Source organism: Bombyx mandarina, chromosome 07 (genome assembly GCF_030267445.1).
Source record: "Bombyx mandarina strain Sakado chromosome 07, ASM3026744v2".
NCBI classification, from domain to species: domain Eukaryota; kingdom Metazoa; phylum Arthropoda; class Insecta; order Lepidoptera; family Bombycidae; genus Bombyx; species Bombyx mandarina.
In genome coordinates, this window is record NC_143214.1 from 7,842,922 (window position 1) to 7,865,830 (window position 22,909).

General features: G+C 35.9%; 1 protein-coding gene across 7 annotated transcripts in view; it reads right to left on the minus strand.

Annotated features, from left to right (window-relative positions):
• Positions 1–22,909, minus strand: part of RhoGAP71E (Rho GTPase activating protein at 71E) — a 37,098-nt gene extending 14,189 nt beyond the window's left edge. For 5 of the 7 annotated variants that reach the window (XR_016323323.1, XM_028183141.2, XM_028183136.2 and 2 more), the window contains exons 1-6: positions 22,427–22,909; positions 22,075–22,247; positions 19,839–19,934; positions 14,338–14,429; positions 6,554–6,663; positions 4,576–4,587 (exon numbers count right to left, since the gene is read on the minus strand). Coding sequence is in view for 6 of the 7 variants with exons in the window: in XM_028183141.2 (XP_028038942.1) it covers positions 4,576–4,587; positions 6,554–6,663; positions 14,338–14,429; positions 19,839–19,934; positions 22,075–22,247; positions 22,427–22,594 (651 nt within the window). In the remaining variant the exon portion in view is untranslated. The remainder of the gene's footprint in view (positions 1–4,575; positions 4,588–6,553; positions 6,664–14,337; positions 14,430–19,838; positions 19,935–22,074; positions 22,248–22,426) is intronic. The other 2 variants (XM_089728674.1, XM_028183140.2) reach the window with 1 other exon arrangement.

Here is a 22,909-nt window from a genome sequence, read left to right on the forward strand (position 1 = left end):
ATTCAGAGGGAACCGAAGTCCCTCCGCAGACCCAGAGGTTCCAAACAATCCGTTTGCTAAGCTGATTGAACTGAAGCTGACGGCCTACCCGGTGTTAAGTGCCCCAAGACATCAACCAAGGCAACGCCGTCGCCCATCTTGTGACATGAATAAGTTTTATTTATTTATTAACGACTGTTTTTTTGTAACATAGCAAATGTGAATTTATTGCAATGAAACTTATTAGGGCGCAATCAGAGTAAATATTTATAATTGAATTTGTGTTCAACTATTTCGTGAAGAACGGAGGATAGCTTTCTGTCTGCTTTCAAAGAAGTTTCCCTGCATCACATTAACTGTACTTTTTTAACGCCACTGGCATACTAGCAAGAAGCATTGCAACGCACTAAACGAGCTGCTATACATTTTTACTTCACGATACCTTCACGTGGCCTTCAAAAAAAAAAAAAAAAAACGTGGCCAGTCTCAAATCTGCGACCCAAAACACAAGCGACAGACATAATACCACTCGGTGACGAGAGCATTAATTAATTGACATTCGATCCACGTTTTCAACTATGCGCAGGTTTGGATTGAATTGCAATAAGTATAAATACAGCATTACCATTTTTAGGGGATATTGTATTGACATTTTACAATTATAATAATTTAACGGTAACGACGCAATGGATGTGAAACTGAAATAATATAAGATGCGATAGATATCAGATAATAGTATACAGCATATTATTATACTATTAATGTTATTTATAAACTAGTCTCAACTAAAAAAAACGTAAATACTTTGTAACAAAAATATCTTGAACAAAACACCAAATTAACACTAATCATACCAACACTTACTGATACCTATTTTTACCATATCGGGTACATACCGGTATACATACAAAAAAATAGTATAATAACTGTAGATTAATTGGTAAAAGTCATGAAGTCAAATGTGCAAAAGCAATAAGATGATACGTGCGTTTTCAATGCAAAAGTTCAAAATGGATCATTTGACCCGTTATGGTATGTTTAGTGTTAACTAACAATTAATTTAATTTTTTTTTTTTACTTTTAATACTGTTCCGATGTTAACAATATAAAAGCGAATTTATAAAATTATTGTACCGTCATCGGTGCTTGATGTGTATGCAAATTCTCAAGCTACTCTAGACGTTTTGAAGGAAGTAGGTAGATGACAAATGAAGTTCAAAGATTTCGTTACACATAAAAAAAATACACACATACATATGAAGCTAAGAAAAGCGTGTTTAAAAAACGCATACACTTTAAATACGTTATAATACGTTTCAAATTGAAACTTTAATTACTTTTAAGATCTAAAATCACCATATCGAGAGTTGAAAGGCTATTTGATTTAAGCGACATTTTTGCAACTTTACAGAAGAGCCATTTAAAGTTTAAAATTTGGAAAAAATATAAATATCAAAAAAACTTCTTCAACTATTTGAATGGGGTAAACTTAATTGAAGTTCAATTAAAAATCGAATTGTTGATGCTAATACCAAACAAAACAGACCTTTAATTACAAAAATAAATTTCGCGTATCTTGAATGAGGCTACACGTGATGCTAAGGCTCGTTGGTAGTTTGCACAGAGAGAGACTGACTCTGGCTATCCAACGAGGTAACCTAGCCAGTATCTTGGGGACTGTGCCTCTTTCAAGCGCATTGGAAGATTTGTTCTAGTGTGTGAATTGATTTATGTTAAATTATTTTTATTTCTTATTTATTAATAAAGGATAAAATTTTACAATTTAATAAAAAAAAAACGTGTATTAAGCGAAATGTCTCATAAACCTAATAAGCCTTTCACCTTTTGATTTTACAAAATGACTAGTAGGAAACTACATAAAAACAATCGATCATTATTAATCATAAAAACAAAAAACCTACACGTAGACGCGTTAAAACAAACACAAAAAGTATTTCCGTGCACCTAATCCAATTAAGTCAGTTATCAACGTATTATAATGAATCAGCCACAAACGGTATGTGAGTAATTGTTTCCACGAAGCGTAGGTATATCAAAGATGCGTTTATGATGGCATTTTAAGGACTAGGGCATTTCGTAATAGTCACTCTTTTTATTAGTTAGATGCGTGATGTAAATTGGTTATCGGAGACCATAGACAGCATAAAGGCCGCCACCCACCTTGAGATACGAATTCTAAGTTTCTATAGTTTTTTTTTTCCTACCTATTCTAGTGACCTCGAAGGGTCATGCTAGATTCACAGAACGAGTAGGTGAGCTCACAGGGCTCTAACCTGTGGACGTTGCTAACACTAGCCCTAGCAAGAGCAGTGCTTCGCTGAATCAAACACCGAATCGGAAACACGAGAAACTCAATGGGCTTCTATGGTATAACTGTTACTATATCATTAAGTAACAATTTATAACTGTTATAAATTGTTACTGATCAAAATTAAATGTCAAACGCAGAAATTATTTAAAAAAAAAGTTTATTGCGCATACGTGATCTAAACCAGCTAAAAGCCGCTGAACGTAAATTCGCGGGATCCTCCAAAAAGTCTACTGAAAAAGTCTCCGTAAATAACCACCATTTTACTGAGATTGTATTTCATCCCATATCATTTCATTTCGTTTCATTTCAGATTAGGCTGTATAGTATGCTACCTTTGCCTTTCCAGTTGGAAAAATAAAACTACTACTACTAAACCAGCTATATCTTTAATATCAGTTATTAACCTTTTCTTACTACTTATATTCAAATAAGACGCTTTGAGACGACCATCATGAAACATCTTATGCACTACAAAAATTGCCACACGATTTGTTACGAAAATATCATTAATTCAGTATCTTATTAGAGTGAGAGTAAATTACTATATTTTTGTAGGCAAATTTATAACTTTCAAATATTATAATTTCCTAATTAGTAAAACGCGACTATGTTTCTTATATATTTATTATATTTATATACAAATTATACGAATTCCGTACGAGAAATCTCCTCCAATTCAGATTGTGTAATATGGGCAAGTTCCCTTTGAAAACTTCAGATACCTCACAGCAACGGGCATTATAGTTTTGCATTGATTTTATTTTCATACCAAGCTGATATTCTAGAGACACCATGTCAGCGTCACCGGGCTAGTAGTTGAGCTCACGGGGCTGAAACCTGACGATGTTTCTAACACTAACCGAGAACTAACTGAGAAGATCCGGCGAGAAACTCAGTGGGCTGTGTCTGTGGGTTAATGTACTCGCCGAGCCCTTCGTCGCAAGCGACGGGTTCGACGAGAACGATGACCGGTGCTTGGGGTACCTAAAAGCTGCATTGATCGTTAGCGCTATTAAGATTATGCCAACATTGTAGTACAATAAAAGCTCTTTATTCACACGGTATGTGTTCCGTAAATATAGAATAGCGAATACAGAAACCGTTAATATGGAATGGTAATTTACATATATAGGATTATAAAGGGTGCGTTTCTAGGGGACAAAATAAAAACATACTTTAGGTATATTTGTAATAAGGTCTATTTTACTATTTTTATTAGTCCATTTGACGACGCGTTTACAAAGAATATGCAGTTGGATACCTACCTACATATTGGAATCATTTTTATCAATGTGTATGTACCGAGTAACCGATTAAATGCGCGAATAAACTTTTACTGTAGGTTATATTTAACATCTGTGTTAATTAACGATTACATATTAATAATTTTTAATATGATAATTATTGTTTCGAGTATTTTTGTATATATATATAAGGGCACCTTGTAGAATTATTGTATTAAATATGTTGCCCGTTAAGACGTACGCCTGTCGCACAAAGAACACACTAGGCTTTCATGTTTCACTGCTGTCGTGTTAGGGTTAGCCGACGCACGCATCTACGCTTTATAATCAGCCCCTCTCTATGTTAATTGTCATTATAGCAACAGTCAGTAAGTAGCTGGCCACGTGAACGACATATAAAGACATACATTACAAACATATAAGTGACAGATATTGATTGCACAGAGTGTAAGCGAATCGAAAGCCGAAACGATAATAAACTTTACAGAATATTTAGTCTGATCGTTTCAAAATTTCAAAATACGAATTTGTTTTTTTCTTTACGGGCAATGTAACGAAACAAAAATCAGCTGGGTTATGACCTCGCGTGACCTCCGTCTATTGCGTATTCTCGATTTGAACTTGCTAATACAATTTTTTTTAATCTTATCTAAATTGCCATATATTTTTGTCCGTTTATGAGCGGTTAATTCAATTATCATTTCGACCTCGAGACTTCCTTTACACAATCTAGACGTCATAGACAATCTGATAAAAATAATCCAAAATTGATTTTATTCAAACTTAATCCATATTATGAATGGAAAAAATAAATGCGCTCAGATCTACTGTGAATTACTAAACCAGAAGCTAATAACTAAATCCTAGAGCGTTGCATTTTTATTAACAAACATTACCTATCTATGCAACCGAAGAAATAAAAAGAGGTAGCATACATTTAAAGCCCGACTAATAGAAGAAGCGTTTCTAATAGGGAAAGCGATCGATGATTTAACTGTTCCGTAATTGTATTGTACTCACGCAAACTTCAGCCTTTCGCCGCATGTATTACAGATACATTTCGTTAAAAACAAATTATAAGCTATTTACAGTTAATTTATTAGCTAAATATAAAAAAAGTGCAGTGATTGATGAGAACACGATGTTGCTTTGTGTATATCAATTCAACGATGAAATTTTATTATTTTTATTGTTACGTCCAAAAAATCACACACTGTATAAGAATGTCTTTGAAAACATTTCTATCAGCCCTAAAGCCGCTAATCTTATTAATTATTATACATTATTTCAACTTTTACTATCCGAAAGTAGACGGTGTCGCAATTAAGAGTTTTCTATATTAATTATAATTATAATTTATTAGTTTTGTAACTTTTTATATTTCAACGTAATGAAAAACAGTAACGCATTGTAAAATATACTTTGAGATCATACATCATAGACAAGCAAAGAGTAATTATCAGTTTTATGTCCTTCACCGTGGACGTCAATCGTGAACATTTGTTAAGTAGGTACGTATTTCATTAGGAAAATTGGTACTTGCCTGCGGGATTCGAACACCGGTGCATCGCTCGATACAAATGCACCAGACGTCTTATCCTTTAGGCCACCACGACTTCCAACTTCGTTCATACATCAAAGCAATCTTATACCTTTAAACGAGCAATTCTTGTATATATATTTGATCTGAATCTCGGAAACGGCTCCAACGATTTTCATAAAATTTTGTATACAGGGGATTTCGGGGGCGATAAATCGATCTAGCTACGATTTGTTTTCAGAAAATGTTGCTTTATTCGTGTTTTCATTAATCAACTCTTCCCGACATCTATTGGCAAATAATAATACTATTTTTCTTAATTGAGGGCAACTAACCGCTTTAAAGACACAACAAGATGGCGTTATAAAAAAAAAAAACCGAGCAAAACTCATCTAGTAACGTAAAAACGAGCTCAATGAATTCCCCTGTATGTCGCATAAAAGAAATTGGGCCACCGTACAACGCAGTTCACACATACATACGCCGGATTGCGTAAACTCAGGATAATTCAAATTTAACATCCCACTATCTGATAAGGAAACACTATTAGAACTCCATTTAGCTAAACTACGATAAAAAAAACACCTCGTTTATATTGACTTATACATTGCGATAAGACGGATTAATGACACTTTGTTCTCGCCATAACGTAATGGATGTACCTACGTACATACGATCGCAAAAAAACATCGTGTTCCCATCGATTCTGTAAATCGAATCGATATGTCTGTGTATCGATTAGTGAAACTATTCGCGTACTGTAACCGTGTGTTTTTTACAAAGCTCATAAAATCGTTTCGTATTTATAAACGTATTGTTATCTGAGAGACAGTGTTGTAACGTATTCGATGCCATGTGTTCATCGATCACACAGCCGCCGATAAGATTATCGTGTTTCGAAACAACGGAGAAGTCTCCAATGATACAAATAATTTCCCTCGAGACGAGAAAGTCTTCCGGCCTTTTTTCATCAACTCTATCAATTAATCAACTCGAATAAATAAATATTGTACTCTGTGAGTCGTCATTATTAATTAGACGAAAGTCTTTAACTAATAATAATAGTAATAGAACACAAAATACTTGAGATTTCGATACAATAATATTTTAAAAATGTTTTTTTTTATGTGACGGTAGTTTTAATTTTTGTAACAAGCAAAATAAAAATTAACCAAAATACATTTATCAATATTATCATAGTATGTACATAATGACGATTAAAATAAATTTTGCGATTGAGGCGAAAAAATTTATATAATTTTTTTTTTTTACTATGCTTCAATATTCCGTGTCAAGTTATCGAGTAGCTATCAGAATCTAACGCGGGTGAAAATACAAGGAACGGTTAGTCAATCGAAAATTCACCTATCGCACGGTTCACGAAGGGTCATTGTATTTACGTGTGCATGTGTGCGTGTATACGCGCGTGCGTGTTGTCGCGGACGTGTCGCAACTGACCTTGAAACGCTGCACATCCTCCATTGTGGCCGTTTTACCGTCCGACACGCAAGAGTGGAAAAACGAAGGTGCCACCGACACGCCTAGAGCTTCCGATGTCATGCCTGTACCTGAAAATTAATATCATCTATATATTAATACGGGAAGCAAAAACTTTGTATCCCTTTTTACAAAAATTGCGCGGACGGAGGAGTATGATATTTTCCACACTTATTAAGAATATAGAGAAGAAGTGCACAATGCTAATATTTTTTTAAAATAATACATAAAATATATATTAAATCAATAAAGAAAACATTACACAAACTACATACCATGTATTTGACGCACACACGCATGCATACTATTTATTGTCAAACTTTTGTTCTTGACGTGTGTGGTCAAATTGAGAATAGATTAAATATTGTTTGTCTTTATTAATATTTTTTATAGTGTAGCCTTTGCGAAATTTGTGATTATAGAAGTATAAAATATTATACAATGATAATAGTGTACAAACTTATTATACAATTCCAATTAATTATAAGTCGAATTTCGACTACTGCGGGACCTCTAGTAATTTCAATACGGCAGTTGCCTAATCAAAAAATAAATAATAGTTTAAAAAAACTAACAAAATACGCTTTTATAGAAAATTCAATTAAAAAATAGAAAATAAATTTTAATAAATTTTAATTAAAAATAGTGTAAGATAAAATGATTTTATTGTAAAAAAAGCGTGAGGTGCTTTTCAGGATATTATTAAAATAACCCTTCTACTCATATCTGTTCATAAAATATTTATAACTAATATTGAATTGTCATCGGTCCTTAATAAGTACATATACCAAATTTCGAGTTAATCCGACGTTTTGAAGGGGGTCAAAATCATGTTCAAAGATTCCGTTACATACTAACATACATACGTCTGAAGCTAATATAAGCGTGTTAAAAACATACAACAATGACGAAGTTATCAATAAACAAGGTGTAACCCAGCAACCATATTTCCTCTTGCATCGAACATCAGAGATTGTTTTTGTTCAAAAAGCTTGCTTTTTCCTACCTATGCTGGTAGCCTCGATAGGTTATGCCAGCTTAACAGAAAAAGGTGATAGGAATCCTTCGAACAGGATAGACAATACAGGCTGTTTATTATCTACTGCATAATATTTGTCGTTCATTATAATTCATATACTATAGTGTAATCTTATAATAATATCGTATTTTATCTTGAGCATCTTTCTTAGCGTGCACATCAAAATAAACATTATAAATTAATTAATGTTATCATATCTATTGGGTAAAGTATCACAGACTGATTTCGTATTCGTTCGTGACGCACGTATTTACCCGACGTACATATTATATGAGTATGTGCGTTTCTATATTATGAATGCACCGTATACGTGATCGACAAACGACCGTCTGTGCATTTATTATCAAAATATGGACGTGCGTGTTATTGTGAGGGATCGCGATGTACGTAGTACTGACGTTGTCATTGTCATATAATTTTTTTATTGCTTAGATCGGTGAACGAGCTCACAGCCCGCCTGGTGTTAAGTGGTTACTGGAGCCCATAGACATCTACAACGTAAATGCGCCACCTACCTTGAGGTATAAGTTCTAAGGTCTCAGTATAGTTACAACGGCTGCCCCACCCTTCAAAAAACGCATTACTGCTTCACGGCAGAAATAGGCGAACTAGTTTGTATCTGAAAGTTTCAGTGATGGCGCTCTCGAACTGTCTAGTTGTTAAAATGTTACCAGAGCTCATAGACACCTGAACCTACATTCGATCACCGCCCACGGGGTTCAAATCAAATCGGTTGCATAGGTGTTAGGATTGATAGAATACACGATTGCATCGCAGCAGAAATGTGATGGTCAATCTGTGACACTTATAAGCTGACATATCTCCCTATCATCATTTCCGAATCGCAATGCACGTGGATCTAAAATAGCATCACAGCGAATACAAACAGCGAAACTATAGTCAAAATAACAAAACAAAGTAATATTTAGTAACACTTGTGTCAAACATGGCTTAACAAGATTATTCAGAGCGTGAAGGTAAGTAATAATAACTCGAAGCATAATTTTAAAACACTTTTTAAATTTCACTCTCGTCTTGATTAATATCACGCGCCCGCGATTTTATACACACTGACTTCCAGATATTGGAAAAATGTGTTTTTTTTTAATGCAATATTACCCTACACCTATTTCACTGTTCGATTTAGAAGTCAGTTAGGAGAAAACTTGTTAAAAAGCGTTAAGCTCATCTGTTTTTTTTTTTGAATTGGCTTTGTAGACTGACAAGCTTAAGACACATGTGATAGAAAGTGGTTACCGTGGCTGATAGATGTCAGTGATGCCAGGAACATAGCCAAGTCACTGCCTAATGCTAAGTACTCGTCGCAAAACTCGTTTGAAGAGAGACATATAAAGCGAACATGAAACACATTGGAGGGAAGTTCATACCAAGTCCAAGAGTACATGGCAGAATGATACCTCGAATACCTGTGGATAGCAGTAGCTCTAGGTAGCATAAAATAACAACTCTCCCCCTGTAGCGGTTTGTATAATGATAAAAATGAGATCACGGGACACACAATTGCTTGGAGCAAATATTTAAATATTTGTAACTAAATTATCTCCATGGCTCTCCATCTATATATTAAATACGTGAAGCAAAAACTTTGTATCTCTTTTTACGAAAATTGCGCGGACGGAGGAGTATGAAATTTTCGACACTTATAGAGAATATACAGAAGAAGTGCACAATGCTAATATTTTTTTAAAATAATGCATAAAAAATACATTAAATCAATAAAGAAAACATTACACACACTACATACCATGTATTTGACGCACACACGCATGCATACTATTTATTGTCAAACTTTTGTTCTTGACGTCTGTTGTCAAATTGAGATTAAATATTGTTTGTCTTTGTTAATATTTTTTATAGTGTAGTCTTGGCGAAATTTGTGATTATAGAAGAATACAATACAATCATAATAGTGTACAAACTTACAATTCCAATTAATTATAGTCGAATTTCGACTACTGCGGGACCTCTAGTATTTTATTATTGTTTTAAATATTTTCATGAATTGACGTATCACAGTTCTAACGGTATTTACCATGGTTTTTCCATAGGCACTTGTTTATAGTTAATCTCGAAGCCAAGATATCGAACAAACTATATTCAAACGAAAGATAATAAAAATACGCGACGTTTCTGAGAATGTCGATGTTAACCGGCAAGTTAAAATCAAAAGAAACCGAAAGAGGTCAAACAATAAAATCTAAAGTGTTACGTTTTAGTTCTATACCCAGACAGAGGGTTCGATCTAGGCCAAGTGGAGATGCCACAATGATTAAATAATCGTTCGAAGATTACTTTTAGCAGGCGAACTAATTCTCAAAGCGTTTAACAACAGAGTTAAACTCTCCTTGCGTATTTACCATCAAAAACTTTACTTTTCTTTTGTAATATTCAAATATTATATTATACTCGTGTATTAAAAAAAATATATATGTATATTTTTGGATGTTTACAAATTTCGCAAAAAAAATTAATTATATATGATATTTTCATGGTGGTAATATTTCACGGATCCAAAAACCGACTTTTAGTTTTAGACCCAGAGTAACACAAGTAATACTTATCGCCAGAATATAGTGCTTCATTATTTGTGCAAAACCAAAGCAGAGTGAAACCGCGAGGCACGTCTATTAAATAATTCTGTTTAATTAAGTTAACAATGGAGTATTCGATTAGGGGTTCCAATCTCGCGTCTGTGAGACCCGACATCCTCGTATAATACCACCAAATGTAAGTACTGTAAACTGGACAAGAGCAAGGCCTGGTATGCACAATGCGCCGTTGTTCATGCGAAAATTTGATGTGTACTCGTGGTAGGACCTCTTGTGAGTCCGCACCGGTAGGTACCACCACCCTGCCTATTTCTGCCGTGAAGCGTTTCGGTTTGAAGAGTGGGGCAGCCATTGTAACTATACTGAGACCTTAGAACTCATATCTCAAGGTGGGCGGCGGCATTTACGTTGTAGATGTCTATGGGCTCCAGTAACCACTTAACACCAGGTGGTCTGTGAGCTCGTAGAACCATCTATGCAATAAAAATAAATAATAAAAATAACAAACACGTCACTGTGAACTGATCATCACGGCCTATTACTACAGTAGTTATGGGAGTCCATAAACGATACAACGTGAACGCCATCACGTACTTCAGAATCTCACCCTTGAATTTGCAACACGAGATTAAGGGACATAAATGACAGCAAGGCCGTTGGTTTTTTTATTCTTACGCGCCTACGCAAAACCTCGTCTAATTGGCATTTGGCATAATTACAACTGCTAATGTTTTGCAGTTCGATAATGCCAAGTGTCCGTTAATCTATACTGGCGTTCGTCAATCATTCAATCAATTTATTCACGTTATCGATCGCTTCAGTAATTGCTGAAACACCCGATAGATCCTGACCTAGGAGTGCTCTTATCAACGTAAATTAGGTACGCAGTTACGTGCTTTAAAAAAACCCACTTTCGATTGACCTATTCCGTAGCGACGGGCGACACCAACGTGAATCTTTTGTGTTTATTGTACACTTCTAAATATACAATTGAGGTGTACGTGATTTGCCTTTATTTCTGTATGACGCTGCAAGCCCTTTTGATTCAAATGACTATTTTATTTAAAGAGCGCGAAATTTGTTATCTCTATATATAAAAATAAATTGCTGCTCGTTAGTCTCGCTAAAACTCGAGAACGGCTGGACCGATTTGGCTAATTTTGGTCTTGAATTATTCGTGGAAGTCCAGAGATGGTTTAAAAGGTAGATAAATATGAAAATGCTGGGAATTAAATAAAAATAAAAATTTTGATTTTCCTTTGATGTGTCCCCCCCCCCGTCGGTCTTTTATTTATCGATTGAGGCACTACGAAGTCTGCCGGGTCAGCTAGTGCTTGATAAAAATAAACCAATATGCATCAAAACGTAAATGTCGCCATCCATATTAAAACATGGAGTCGAATTGTTTATTTTTATTGCCCGAACCTATCCTACCAATCAAAATTACACGGGGTCGAAATATTTAAGACGGTGGTGGTATAGTACACGCAGTACACCACGCCATCATGATGACGTTTGGCAATGGTAGTTTTCTGGTACTCGAGTTAGTTTGCCTATTCTCCGATTAATTACATTTTACGAACACACACAGAAAGAGACGGATCGGTGCTATCCTAAGTCAGCAGCATCACGCAAGCATAGTGTGCTTCGTATGTTTACCTATGTTGACGGCAAAACCTGCTAGTTTGACTAAATTACTGCACGGGTAGGTACCACCACCCTTCCTATTTCTGCCGTGAAGCAGTAATGCGTTTTGGTTTGAAGGGTGGGGCAGCCGTTGTAACTATACTGAGACCTTAGAACTCATATCTCAAGATGGGTGGCGGCATTTATTCTGTATATGTCTATGGGCTCCAGTGACCATTTAACACCAAGTGGGCTGTGAGCTCTTCCATCCATCTACACCAGTGATTCTCAACCACAGTGCCGCGGCACTTTTGTGTGCCGCCAAATTTCAAAAGTGTGCCGCCAAATTTTGCAAATATATAATAATGTTAATATTATTAAATTATATTATTTAAAAAGAAAAATATTTTTAACATGAATATATATTTAGATCCACAAAAAAATAAATTATTTTATTATTTGCTTTGCAGCGCGGTTTTTCTTAGTGCCAAATTATGATGAAGCGGCGTGCAATAGCAGTAGGAATATGTCTCAAGTCGGCTTCTTCGTACAAAACGTGTTGTTTTAGTGATAGTTGGGATTCACAAGGTGTTACATAGTAGTTACTGTGCCTTTTCTTTCGTTAAAATTGGCAAATGTATGTGATTCGGTAGTAAGTACATAATTTTTATCTTTTTCTTTGTGTGCCGCCAAATTTTGAAATCGTTAAATATGTGCCGCAACAAAAAAAAGGTTGAGAATCACTGATCTACACCATAAAAAAAAATTGTAACAATTCGCAAATGGAAAACTGTCAGTTTTCGTAGCATTGACGACTTTGTTTGGAAGCAATGTGGTGATGTTCCAACTAAACGCACGTGTTGAACTAACAAGAAACGATCGCGGCTATCGGCGTGAGAACATAATCCCTGAGAACGAGGTTTTCGTTGGAAATTACGCAGTAATTGAAACATCATCGCGTGTTTTTCCACAACGATGAAATACCTACTCGTACATATTAAAATTAACATTTCTCTCAAAAAATACTCAATGGAGTATTTTATTCGATTTTTGGGAGTAGTAGACATAATTAAAACTACATTTATGGTTTAACCGGTCATCGTTCTCGTCGAACCCATCGCTTGCGACGAAGGGCTCGACGAGTAAATCAACCCTCAGACACAGACAGCCCACTGAGTTTCTCGCCGGATCTTCTCAGTGGGTCGCGTTTCCGATCCGGTGGTAGATTCTGCGAAGCACGGCTCTTGCTAGGGTTGATGTTAGCAACGTCATCAGATTTGAGCCCCGTGAGCTCACCTACTAGTTAAGGCCACGCTGATATTGCCTCTCAAGGCTTTGCAAGTTTAGGTAGGAAAAAAAAAGGTTTAATCTCGCATTTTTCTTTTGATTTACATTTCCGATGTTTGGAACACCATACGGCCATAGACCATACGTCCGTAGGCATCCTCGGGGAAGCCAGTGTGCGCAATCACCCTAGAATAAATGAGATAAGATTTTCAAATATCTTAACTCGTGTATTTTAAAGTTGTTATTTCTTACAAATAAAATCCCTCTAATCATGTATGCCACTAACAAGTTTGCTTATGTAACAACAAAACAAGCGAAATTAAATGGTAAAAGTATTATAATTTTAATTAAGACATGATAGAACCCAAAAAGAATAGTACGTGTATAGAAAAATAACTAGTTAGAAAAAAAAACTCAATTCATTATTTACAACTCTAATTCGTTTTTATTCTTCAATTATAATATATAAAAATCAGCTACCTCTAGAGAACGTTAAACACATTTCCGAATCTATGATTCCCACGGAACAAACTGATATTTAAATAATATACATAAGTTACAAGATTTTTATGATCATCTATTAAAAACGTAATTTCATAGTTTTAAAGTAATAATTTGCGGTTTAATCCCGCATTGAATTTCTTCCGCAAACATCCGTCATTTCGAATACCTAGTTCACACAATTCGATTTACGGACGAGTACGCAAACCACAAGACGACGACGACCGCTCTGTCAGTAATTTTACGACAAATAATTGTAAATAGACATGCTTTAACAAAAACCGACTTTAAATAGCAAAAAAAAAAAAGATATTCCGAAACAAATTAATATACACTAAAAACAATAGTCATCGAAATCGGTTGGCGTGATATAAGTTATTATTGAGTTATTCATATATTTGTCGCGCGCGTACTTCATGCAAATTTAAGACTTATATTGGTTTTCTCATGTATACCATTATTAGAACTGGACTAAATTGAAAAAAATGGGACCACACGGGAAGCGTCAGCTTTCTAATGAAAAAAGAATCATCAAAATCGATTCAACCAGTCAAAAGTTATGAGGTAACAAACTTTAAAAAAAAACATAGTCATAAAAAAATTTTCAATCTAATTATGAACATCGTGGATTAACAATGCACTCTGTGATGTTCGATTTAAAATGTTTGCTTTTCAAACATAGTCAGTTAATAAAGCAGATATAGCAGTTCAAATATACAAACCCGCTTTGTCAGCGTTGGAAGCCATCACCCGGAACGTACCAAACAACAGTACCAATAATCGCTGCGTGCAAACGGGCAGTGACATTAGCAATCTGCGAACAAAAGCTATAGTTAGTGGATTAAGTGTAGGTACTCGGCGGAAAACATGGTACGACAAACTAAAAAAAATTCTAAAACATTTTTTTTTTTATTGCTAAGGTGGGTGGACGAGCTCACAGCCCACCTGGTGTTAAGTGGTTACTGGAGCCCATAGACATCCACAACGTAAATGCGCCACCCACCTTGAGATATAAGTTCTAAGGTCTCAAGTATAGTTACAACGGCTGCCCCACCCTTCAAACCGAAACGCATGACTGGTTCACGGCAGAAATAGACAGAGTGGTGGTACCTACCCGCGCGTACTCACAAGAGATCCTACCACCAGTAGATCAAGTTCACAAAGTTCTTCAGCTATTTGAATGGCGTAAACTTAATCGAAGTTCAATCAAGTTAATACCAAATACAAAGCACCTTTAATTACAAAGATAAATATTGTGTATTAAGTGAAATGTCGTTTAAACCATATAGCCTTTCACCCCTCGATATACTATACTATTTTTATTATTATTGAAGAACGGAGTGCATAGACAGCTTAAATGCTATCGAGATATGAGATAAACGTCCCTATAAAATTTACTCCGCCCTTCAAAAAGGAAAGCATGCTGATGGATGATGGTATGTATTTGTGGGAACTCACAACACTCTTTTAGCACTAGTGACCCAAACTCAGCGAACTTGTAGTTTTTACTTTCCAATCATCCGTCCGTAGTAGCAGTTGTCTTAGCTTATTTTCCGACCAGACTCCAAGCCTAATTTGTATAGTGAATACGTGTAGTAAGCTACGTAATTACCATCCGTATTTGTGTTCAAAATTTCTAATTATAAGATTAAAATTAACTTTACTATATATAGTAAGATCTGACGATGAACATAATGCGAGACATTCGTAAATGAATTACAAATTCATTATTCTGCTCTGATTATTTTATGATAATGATTTTCTAAAATGACCTTCACGAGAATGTGAAATCCAACTTTTAGCAACGGTGATGAAACGAAACAAACCGTGATAGACTTAAAATAATTAGATGGAATATCTTATAGTGTGACCAAACATCGATTTGTCGTATAAGATCTATTGGCCTTGAGAATCAAGGTGGGTGGCGGTATTTGCGTTGTCGAAATCTATGGTTTTCAGTAACCACTTAAGACCGGGTGAGTCGTGAGCTCGTTCCCACATTTAAGCGACACAAACGACTGATGTATGTAGTTATAAAAGTGACAGCTACCGAACAACTTGAATAAGCTTCATTAAGCATTCCCGATCCGTCGACGTCGCCCTAAACCCGTCATTTCGGATCCTCCCGATCCACTAACGGTGCTTTTAGGTACCTCAAGCACCGGTCACCGTTCTCGTCGAACCCGTCGCTTGCGACGAAGGACTCAGCGAGTAAATTAACCCACAGACAATCCACTGAGTTTCTCGCCGGATCTTCTCAGTGGTCGCGTTTCCGATCCGGTGGTAGATTCTGCGAAGCACTGCTCTTGCTAGGGTTAGTATTAGCAACGTCGTCAGGTTTGCGCCCCGTGAGCTCACCTACTTGTTAGGTTACGGTGACAGCCTCTCAAGGCTATCAGCTAAGGTAGGATAAAAAAATAAAGCTATCTCTATTAGAATATTAACAATCAACAAGTTTAGACATAACAGAAAGCTGTCTTATAACCGCATACTCTAGATAAACTTGGGATAAACTGCAATGTACTCTAGTAATTGATTAGGTACTACATTTTAGAAGACCCCGCCGAAAATATCACGGGTCACGGAGGTTAAGATCCGTATCAGCGGGCATAAGCATCACAGGCGGCGTGCGACTCGTTAACGCATGAATAGCCGTTCGTTGCGGGGTCTTGCTCAACGCGGACACAACGCCACATTATACAACATGCGGCAATATAAATACGCAATGTACAGTAATGCGATTAACACGTTTGTTTAATATGTAACATGATTCAACTTCAGAATGGATTATCGGCTAGCAGCGATTTACAACTTCCTATTTTTATCGGTCGTCCGTAATGAGATTCAATTAGGTCTTTCAGCCAAGATCAACTCTGAACAATCGCTCAAATACTTTGAAACGTAATGTATTACAATAAAATCCGAACGTTTCCAATCTGTCTCTAATGTTTACACGCCTGATGATGAAGTAGTTAACATATCGTGCGCTCGGTTCCCACTTCGGGAAACATTCGTGTAACGGACGGTTTTTTTTTTCTACTAAGCTGAGAGCCTTGAGAGGCTATATCAGCGTAACCTTAGCTAGTAGGTGAGCTCACGGGGCGCAAACCTGACGACGTTGCTAACACGAACCCTAGCAAGAGCCGTGCTTCGCAGAATCTATCATCGGATCGGAAACGCGACCCAGTGAGAAGATCCGGCGGAAACTCAGTGGGCTGTGTCTATAGGTTAAATTACTCGTCAAGCCCTTCGTCGCGAGCAACGGATTCCGCGAGGACGGTGACCGGTGCTTGAGGTACCTAAAAGCATCGTTAAAGGAACGGGAGGATCCGTGAAGACGTGTTTAGGGTGACGTCGACTGTTTACCATTCGGTACACAGAATCTGGTGCTGACAACGGTACGACGGCATTTGAGTATGGGTATAGTTCTTGTCTCGTTTATCACACAAGAGAAATTAAATCCAAACTTGAAGTCGTTCAATTTCATTTGTTTAAACCGGAAAAAAGTGCCTTCATCAAGATTTTCATTTCGCAACACCCGTAGATACATACATCTACTGGACATTTTGTTCGATGAATTAGTCGAATATCACTACATAGTATAAAACAAAGTCGCTTTCTGTCCCTATATCCCTATGTATGCTTAAATCTTTAAAACTACGGATTTTAATGCGGTTTTTTTAATAGATAGAGTGATTGAAGAGGTTTATATGTATAATAACATACATTAAATAGTGGAGAAATCAATAATAAATGACAGTTTCCGAAGCGAAGCGAGGGCGGGTCTCTAGTATCTTAATATTTCTATATCGCAGACCCATACAAAATAAACATAATCTTATTGTGATTACAAAAAGATAAGTTTCTAGAAGAGAATTTGCAACACTGTAAACATTTCTTAACAGCATATTGCAGTCGACGCCTTCAACCGCTGGACAATGATCTTGGTGTCGCAACCTTACGGTAATCTGATTAAGTTTAATTGAATCACTTTATAACAGAATAGAGCCGAATCCGTTTTATTGCTATTAGCGTGGATGAGCAGTCATCGAGCTGACAGTCCAGCGAGTTTAAGTGGTTGCCGAAGTCAATACACAAGACAACGTAAAAGAAATAAAAAAGGAGACTTAAGACTCGGGTACAAAGCCTAAAATGAGCTTTATTTACAGCTTATTTACAGCCTTGCTTAGCCTTTGAATCAGGAAAACCAAAAACTTTGTGACGTTTAGGCATGACGCCTGGTCCATAAACACAACCCTACTGAGCTACTAGCCCGATCTTCTCAGTGTCGGGATACATTCCGACACGTTGGTCAACGTACCGAGTATTCTTATTTTTTTTTTTATTGCTTTGATGTATGGACGAGCTCACAGCCCACCTGATGTCAAGTGGTTACTGGAGCCCATAGACATCTACAACGTAAATGCGCCACACACCTTGAGATATAGTTCTAAGGTCTCAGTATAGTCAATCTCTCAGGTTGAGCCCGTGAATTTACTTAGCGGTCCGCGAGTGGTTGGAATAGCCACTTAGGCTACCAACGCTGAGGTAGGGGAAAAAAGCAAGACAGTAATGCTACCTAGTGTTCACAACACGCCCTACGAATATAAATGTGTACGGAGTTGTAATAGCAATACAAAATTAGGACAATAAATTTATAATTGTATATTTTATATATATATTTTTTTTAATTTAGCATCCCTATATTTAGGTCTGGTCATATTAAAACTAAGCGTTCGTTAATAAAAAGAAAGCAAATTAACACTATTTTCATCGTTTAATTTCACGTATTTTTAGTATTATCATTATTTTATTTCCGAATCGCGAAAACCCTATAATCAAGTACCATTTAAAAAATCATAATAGCACAAATATAGGTTTTTTTATATAACAAGAACACGTTCGAATGAAAACATTTGTCAAGTGCCCTACATTGCTATGCTAAAATCTCGTAATATGTACTTAATATTGTATATGTATATATATATAAACATCAATGAGAACTTTGTTCCTGTGCGGCCATCGTAAAATGTCGAAAGCTGAAACGCGCATACATTATAATTTATGCATGAGTACGATGCAGCCAAGACGGTGCATCGCATTACTACATTAAAATTCCGGAGACCCTACCACAAACAAGCATTGTTGTAATCATAACATGCGTTCGGCAATGCTGACACGGAAATACATCGATCTAAGATTAAGCCAGGAACACATTAAGAAAATTGCTGGATTGATTAAATTGGGGCTTTCAATGCAAATGTCACTGTCTAAGATATTGAAGTGTGATATTAAAAAAAAGTACGAAATACATGTTTTCTTCCCTACCTATTTGCTGGTAGCCTAGGAGGCTATATCAGCGGAACCTTAACTAATTGGTAAGCTCACAGGCTCAACCCGAGAGAATTTGCTAACACTAGCCCTAGGAAGAGCAACAGAATCTACTACCGGATCGAAATTGCGACCCACTGAGAAGATCCGGCGAGACGTAAACCGTGTGTCTGCCACAAATCGATCGTCTGTTCTCGTTTTAACCCTCAGACACAGCCCACTGAGTTTCTCCCCGGATCTTCTCAGTGGGTCGCGTTTCCGATCCGGTGGTAGATTCTGCGAAGTACGGCTCTTGCTAGGGTTCGTGTTAGCAACGTCGTCAGGTTTGAGCCCCGTGAGCTCACCTATTAGTTAAGGTTCCGCTGATATAGCCTCTCAAGGCTATCAGATTAGGTAGGAAAAAAAAAAAAAAAAGTCGTTTGTGGTTTTTACTTAGTTATTTAATTTACATCTTTCAACCGCATTGCCGACTTCAAAATAAGCACAATGAGGACAGCTTATCCCATCAACACTAAAATTAAATTCGTAATTAATAATGATTTAATATATATTTTTTTCAACAATAAATTGTTAATTAAGAATTGTTATTGCACCAATTTAAGCGTGAAGAAGACTTATTCATATTTATTAATAATAATAAAAAAATATATTAACATGCATTTACAAAAGGTGTGTCCTTATCTTCTCACAGTTGGTTCTGTCAACACAAACATTGAATTTTGTTATCACATTCTACCTTCGTACTTAATTTACACTTTGCTATTTAATATCATGACAGTGTTTGCACAGTCCTCTAAGATTAAACACCCAAGATTCCTCTATTCTACTGGCGCTAATATAGCAAAAACGTATTATTATATTTCGTATTTTGATTTATAATTTAAACACCTACCTGCGAATTTCATCGACCTGCCTTTCCTCCGGCAGCTCAACTGCTGCAAAGAGCTGCATTTCACCATCGCGGCTGAAAACGCCTCCTGGTATCTTCCTAAATAAAAAAAATCCATCTTAAATTTCACTGGGCTTTTCTTTTAAAGATTAGCTTTAGAATATTTTTTTTTTTATTTTCAACTCAGTATAAGATATAAATCTATACTAATCTATACTAATAATTATGATAAAGCGGACGAGTTGTTTGTTTGAATGCGCTAATCTCAGGAACTACTGGTCCGATTTGAAAAATTATTGTTAGATAGCCCATTTATTGAGGAAAGCTATAGACTATATAACAACAAGGTAAGATCAATACAAGTGGAGCACCAATAAAGAATGTTTCAAAATAGGGGTTTAAATAGCTTCCTTAACAGTCTATGATTAAAAAATATTTTCACTTTTCACATAAATGAAGTGGAGGATAAAATGCGTTATGCCAAGGTAATTATTCAACGCGGACGGAGTCGCGGGCAAAAGCTTGTTAGTTATATATTAAAAATATATCCAAGTGAGAAAATATGTACATACTCAATCTCACATTTCACATCTTGCATTAGAGTAGTCAGATTTTTTCTTTCAAACATGAACAGCTCATGTGTCTCACAAAGTGTCAAATTGGCGTATATAAGACTGCAATGGTGCATTTCAGTTTTTTTAGGGGGAAAATGTTTAGTTTACATCAACACTGACTTTACCACATTCCTGAATCATAGTATGATAATAGTAATGATCTCTTTAACGATAATATGACATTGGCAAATGCAACTCTTTTTGTATACATAGCAAGTAAAGACGGTTGTCGAAAACTAGCAATATGTAAACTTGTGTATGGTTTTCTATTACCTATGTACGATTTTAGAGATTTAACCTAAAGTTTGACAGCAACACATGTATGTCTATGCGCTAAGCGCTATGACATGTCCTTCTTCAAACGAGGCTTGTGGAGAGTATTAAGCGGTAGGCAGCGGCTTGGCTCTGCCCCTGGCATTACTGAAGTCCATGGGCAACGGTAACCACTCACCATCAGGTGGGCCGTATGCTCGTCTGCCTACAAGGGCAATAAAAAAAATGTCTTTTTATTGAAAAAGTGGATTAAAGTATTTGATTTAATGCATTATATTAAACTTATTTTCAAAAGAATACTCGTTACATCACATGGTCAATCTAATAATGATATAAGACAATCTAGTTAAGAATATTCAGTGTTACACATAACTATTTAAAAATCTTGATTACTTTCTTGTAATTTCATCATTTCAAAATAATATTGAACACTTACTAAAAAAAAAAAGAAAGCAGTTTATATAATGCTTTACTATATATTTTCTTAAACATAAATATTGATAAATAACGCATCTCTAATTTATACAATGGAGTAATTTTTTAATACCATATTTAAATTTTCAAAGCAGAATGTTTCAAATTAGTTAATTTATTTATTAAATTTTCAACTTCCACTCAAACATTGAGTTATTGAATGATTTGAAAAAATTTACATTACAAAATCAGCTATTTTGTAAGGCATCACCATGCACCAGTGTTTAAAGTCACATAATCAAGAATTGGTGGAAGCTGGTGCAAAAACTGGACCAAGGTGGTCATGACCCTCAGTATTGAGGAAGCGACGAAGAAGAAGAATCAAGAGCTCATTTTATTCATTATAAAATATAACAAAATCAGTGTGAACTAATCATTTTCAAAATTTCTCTAGGTGAAAAGTTGTCTGGGAGGGTTATTGGATCTGATGGATCCCTAAGGATGTGTCTAGGGACTCAATAGTGACTGACTCCTGCGTGATCAGGATTCGGTGAGTAATTATCATGACGCATAGCCTTATCAAAGTACTGACCAGGTGTACTATGAAACCATCACACACAATAAAAAAAAAAACTTAAATAACTTTAGAAATGAGGTCATTTTTGTATTCATATATTCAAGAGGAATTCTATCAAGTATTCCATTATTATTATCTCTTTCAAAAGAAGTCTCTCCAAATTTCAGAAATAGGCAAGTGTTTTGTAACTAACAGAAAACAGATTACATATACCAAGCTGAACTGTTAAAATGGAATAACTTTATCATTAAAATTGAAGGCAGTTTTGAAATATTGCAAGTATTTGGCATGTTTTATTCAAGGGACAAAACATATGATATTTGCAACAAGAGTATACAAAAAAAAGAAAAGAAACAATTACCTGAGAAACTTTTTCAAGACACTGGCAATGGTATATACAGAATAATTGTCCACATTGACTAGTCGGCCAGTTTGAAGAAAATGAATTAATTTTTTCATGGCTCCCTGATGACCCGGCGCGCGGAACACATCGCGGCGCAGCGGTGCCTCCTTGTTCAATTTCAATATCAGAACCTAGTGGAGATTCAACACTTTTACCACGGGAAACAACTCAAATCACAATTAAATACTTTAATAACATAAAAAAGCTCTTTAAATGCTTCGTTTATCACAACGAATAACTGCCCATAAATTTTACTGCAGGGCAGTGACGAATGTATTTAAAATTACCGTCGTAATCTATTGATACTAACGAGCAAGGGACCCGGGATGTCATCCTTGCAGACTTCGAGAAGTGGAACGCCGAATTTGACTTTTTCTAGTCTTCTTGGATAGGGCAGTGAATTCGGGTGGCCACAAGACGTGACTACATTACTCAATGTAGCTGCTCGGCGATGCATTCTCCTTGCCCAGTTGCTCATTTTGTGGAATCACAGAAGTCACTTTTATTGTATTTCATCAATGTAGAGGCGGCATTATAATAGATGCGCTATTTTAAAAATGAAATAATAATTATTTGACTCAATAACAATTTTAAGCGTTAACAGCTATGCTCGTCGCCTGATAGTAGGGTTTGAAAGTAAGCTCTTCCCCTGTAAGTATCACTTTACTCTTTGCCACTTTGGATTTAATAAAATTCTGCACCTATCTCAATTTGAGATTCCCAAATCTAATTACATTGAAAATTGAAACAGAGAAAACAATACAGCGGTAGTCTGACAAAGCCAGACTAACGG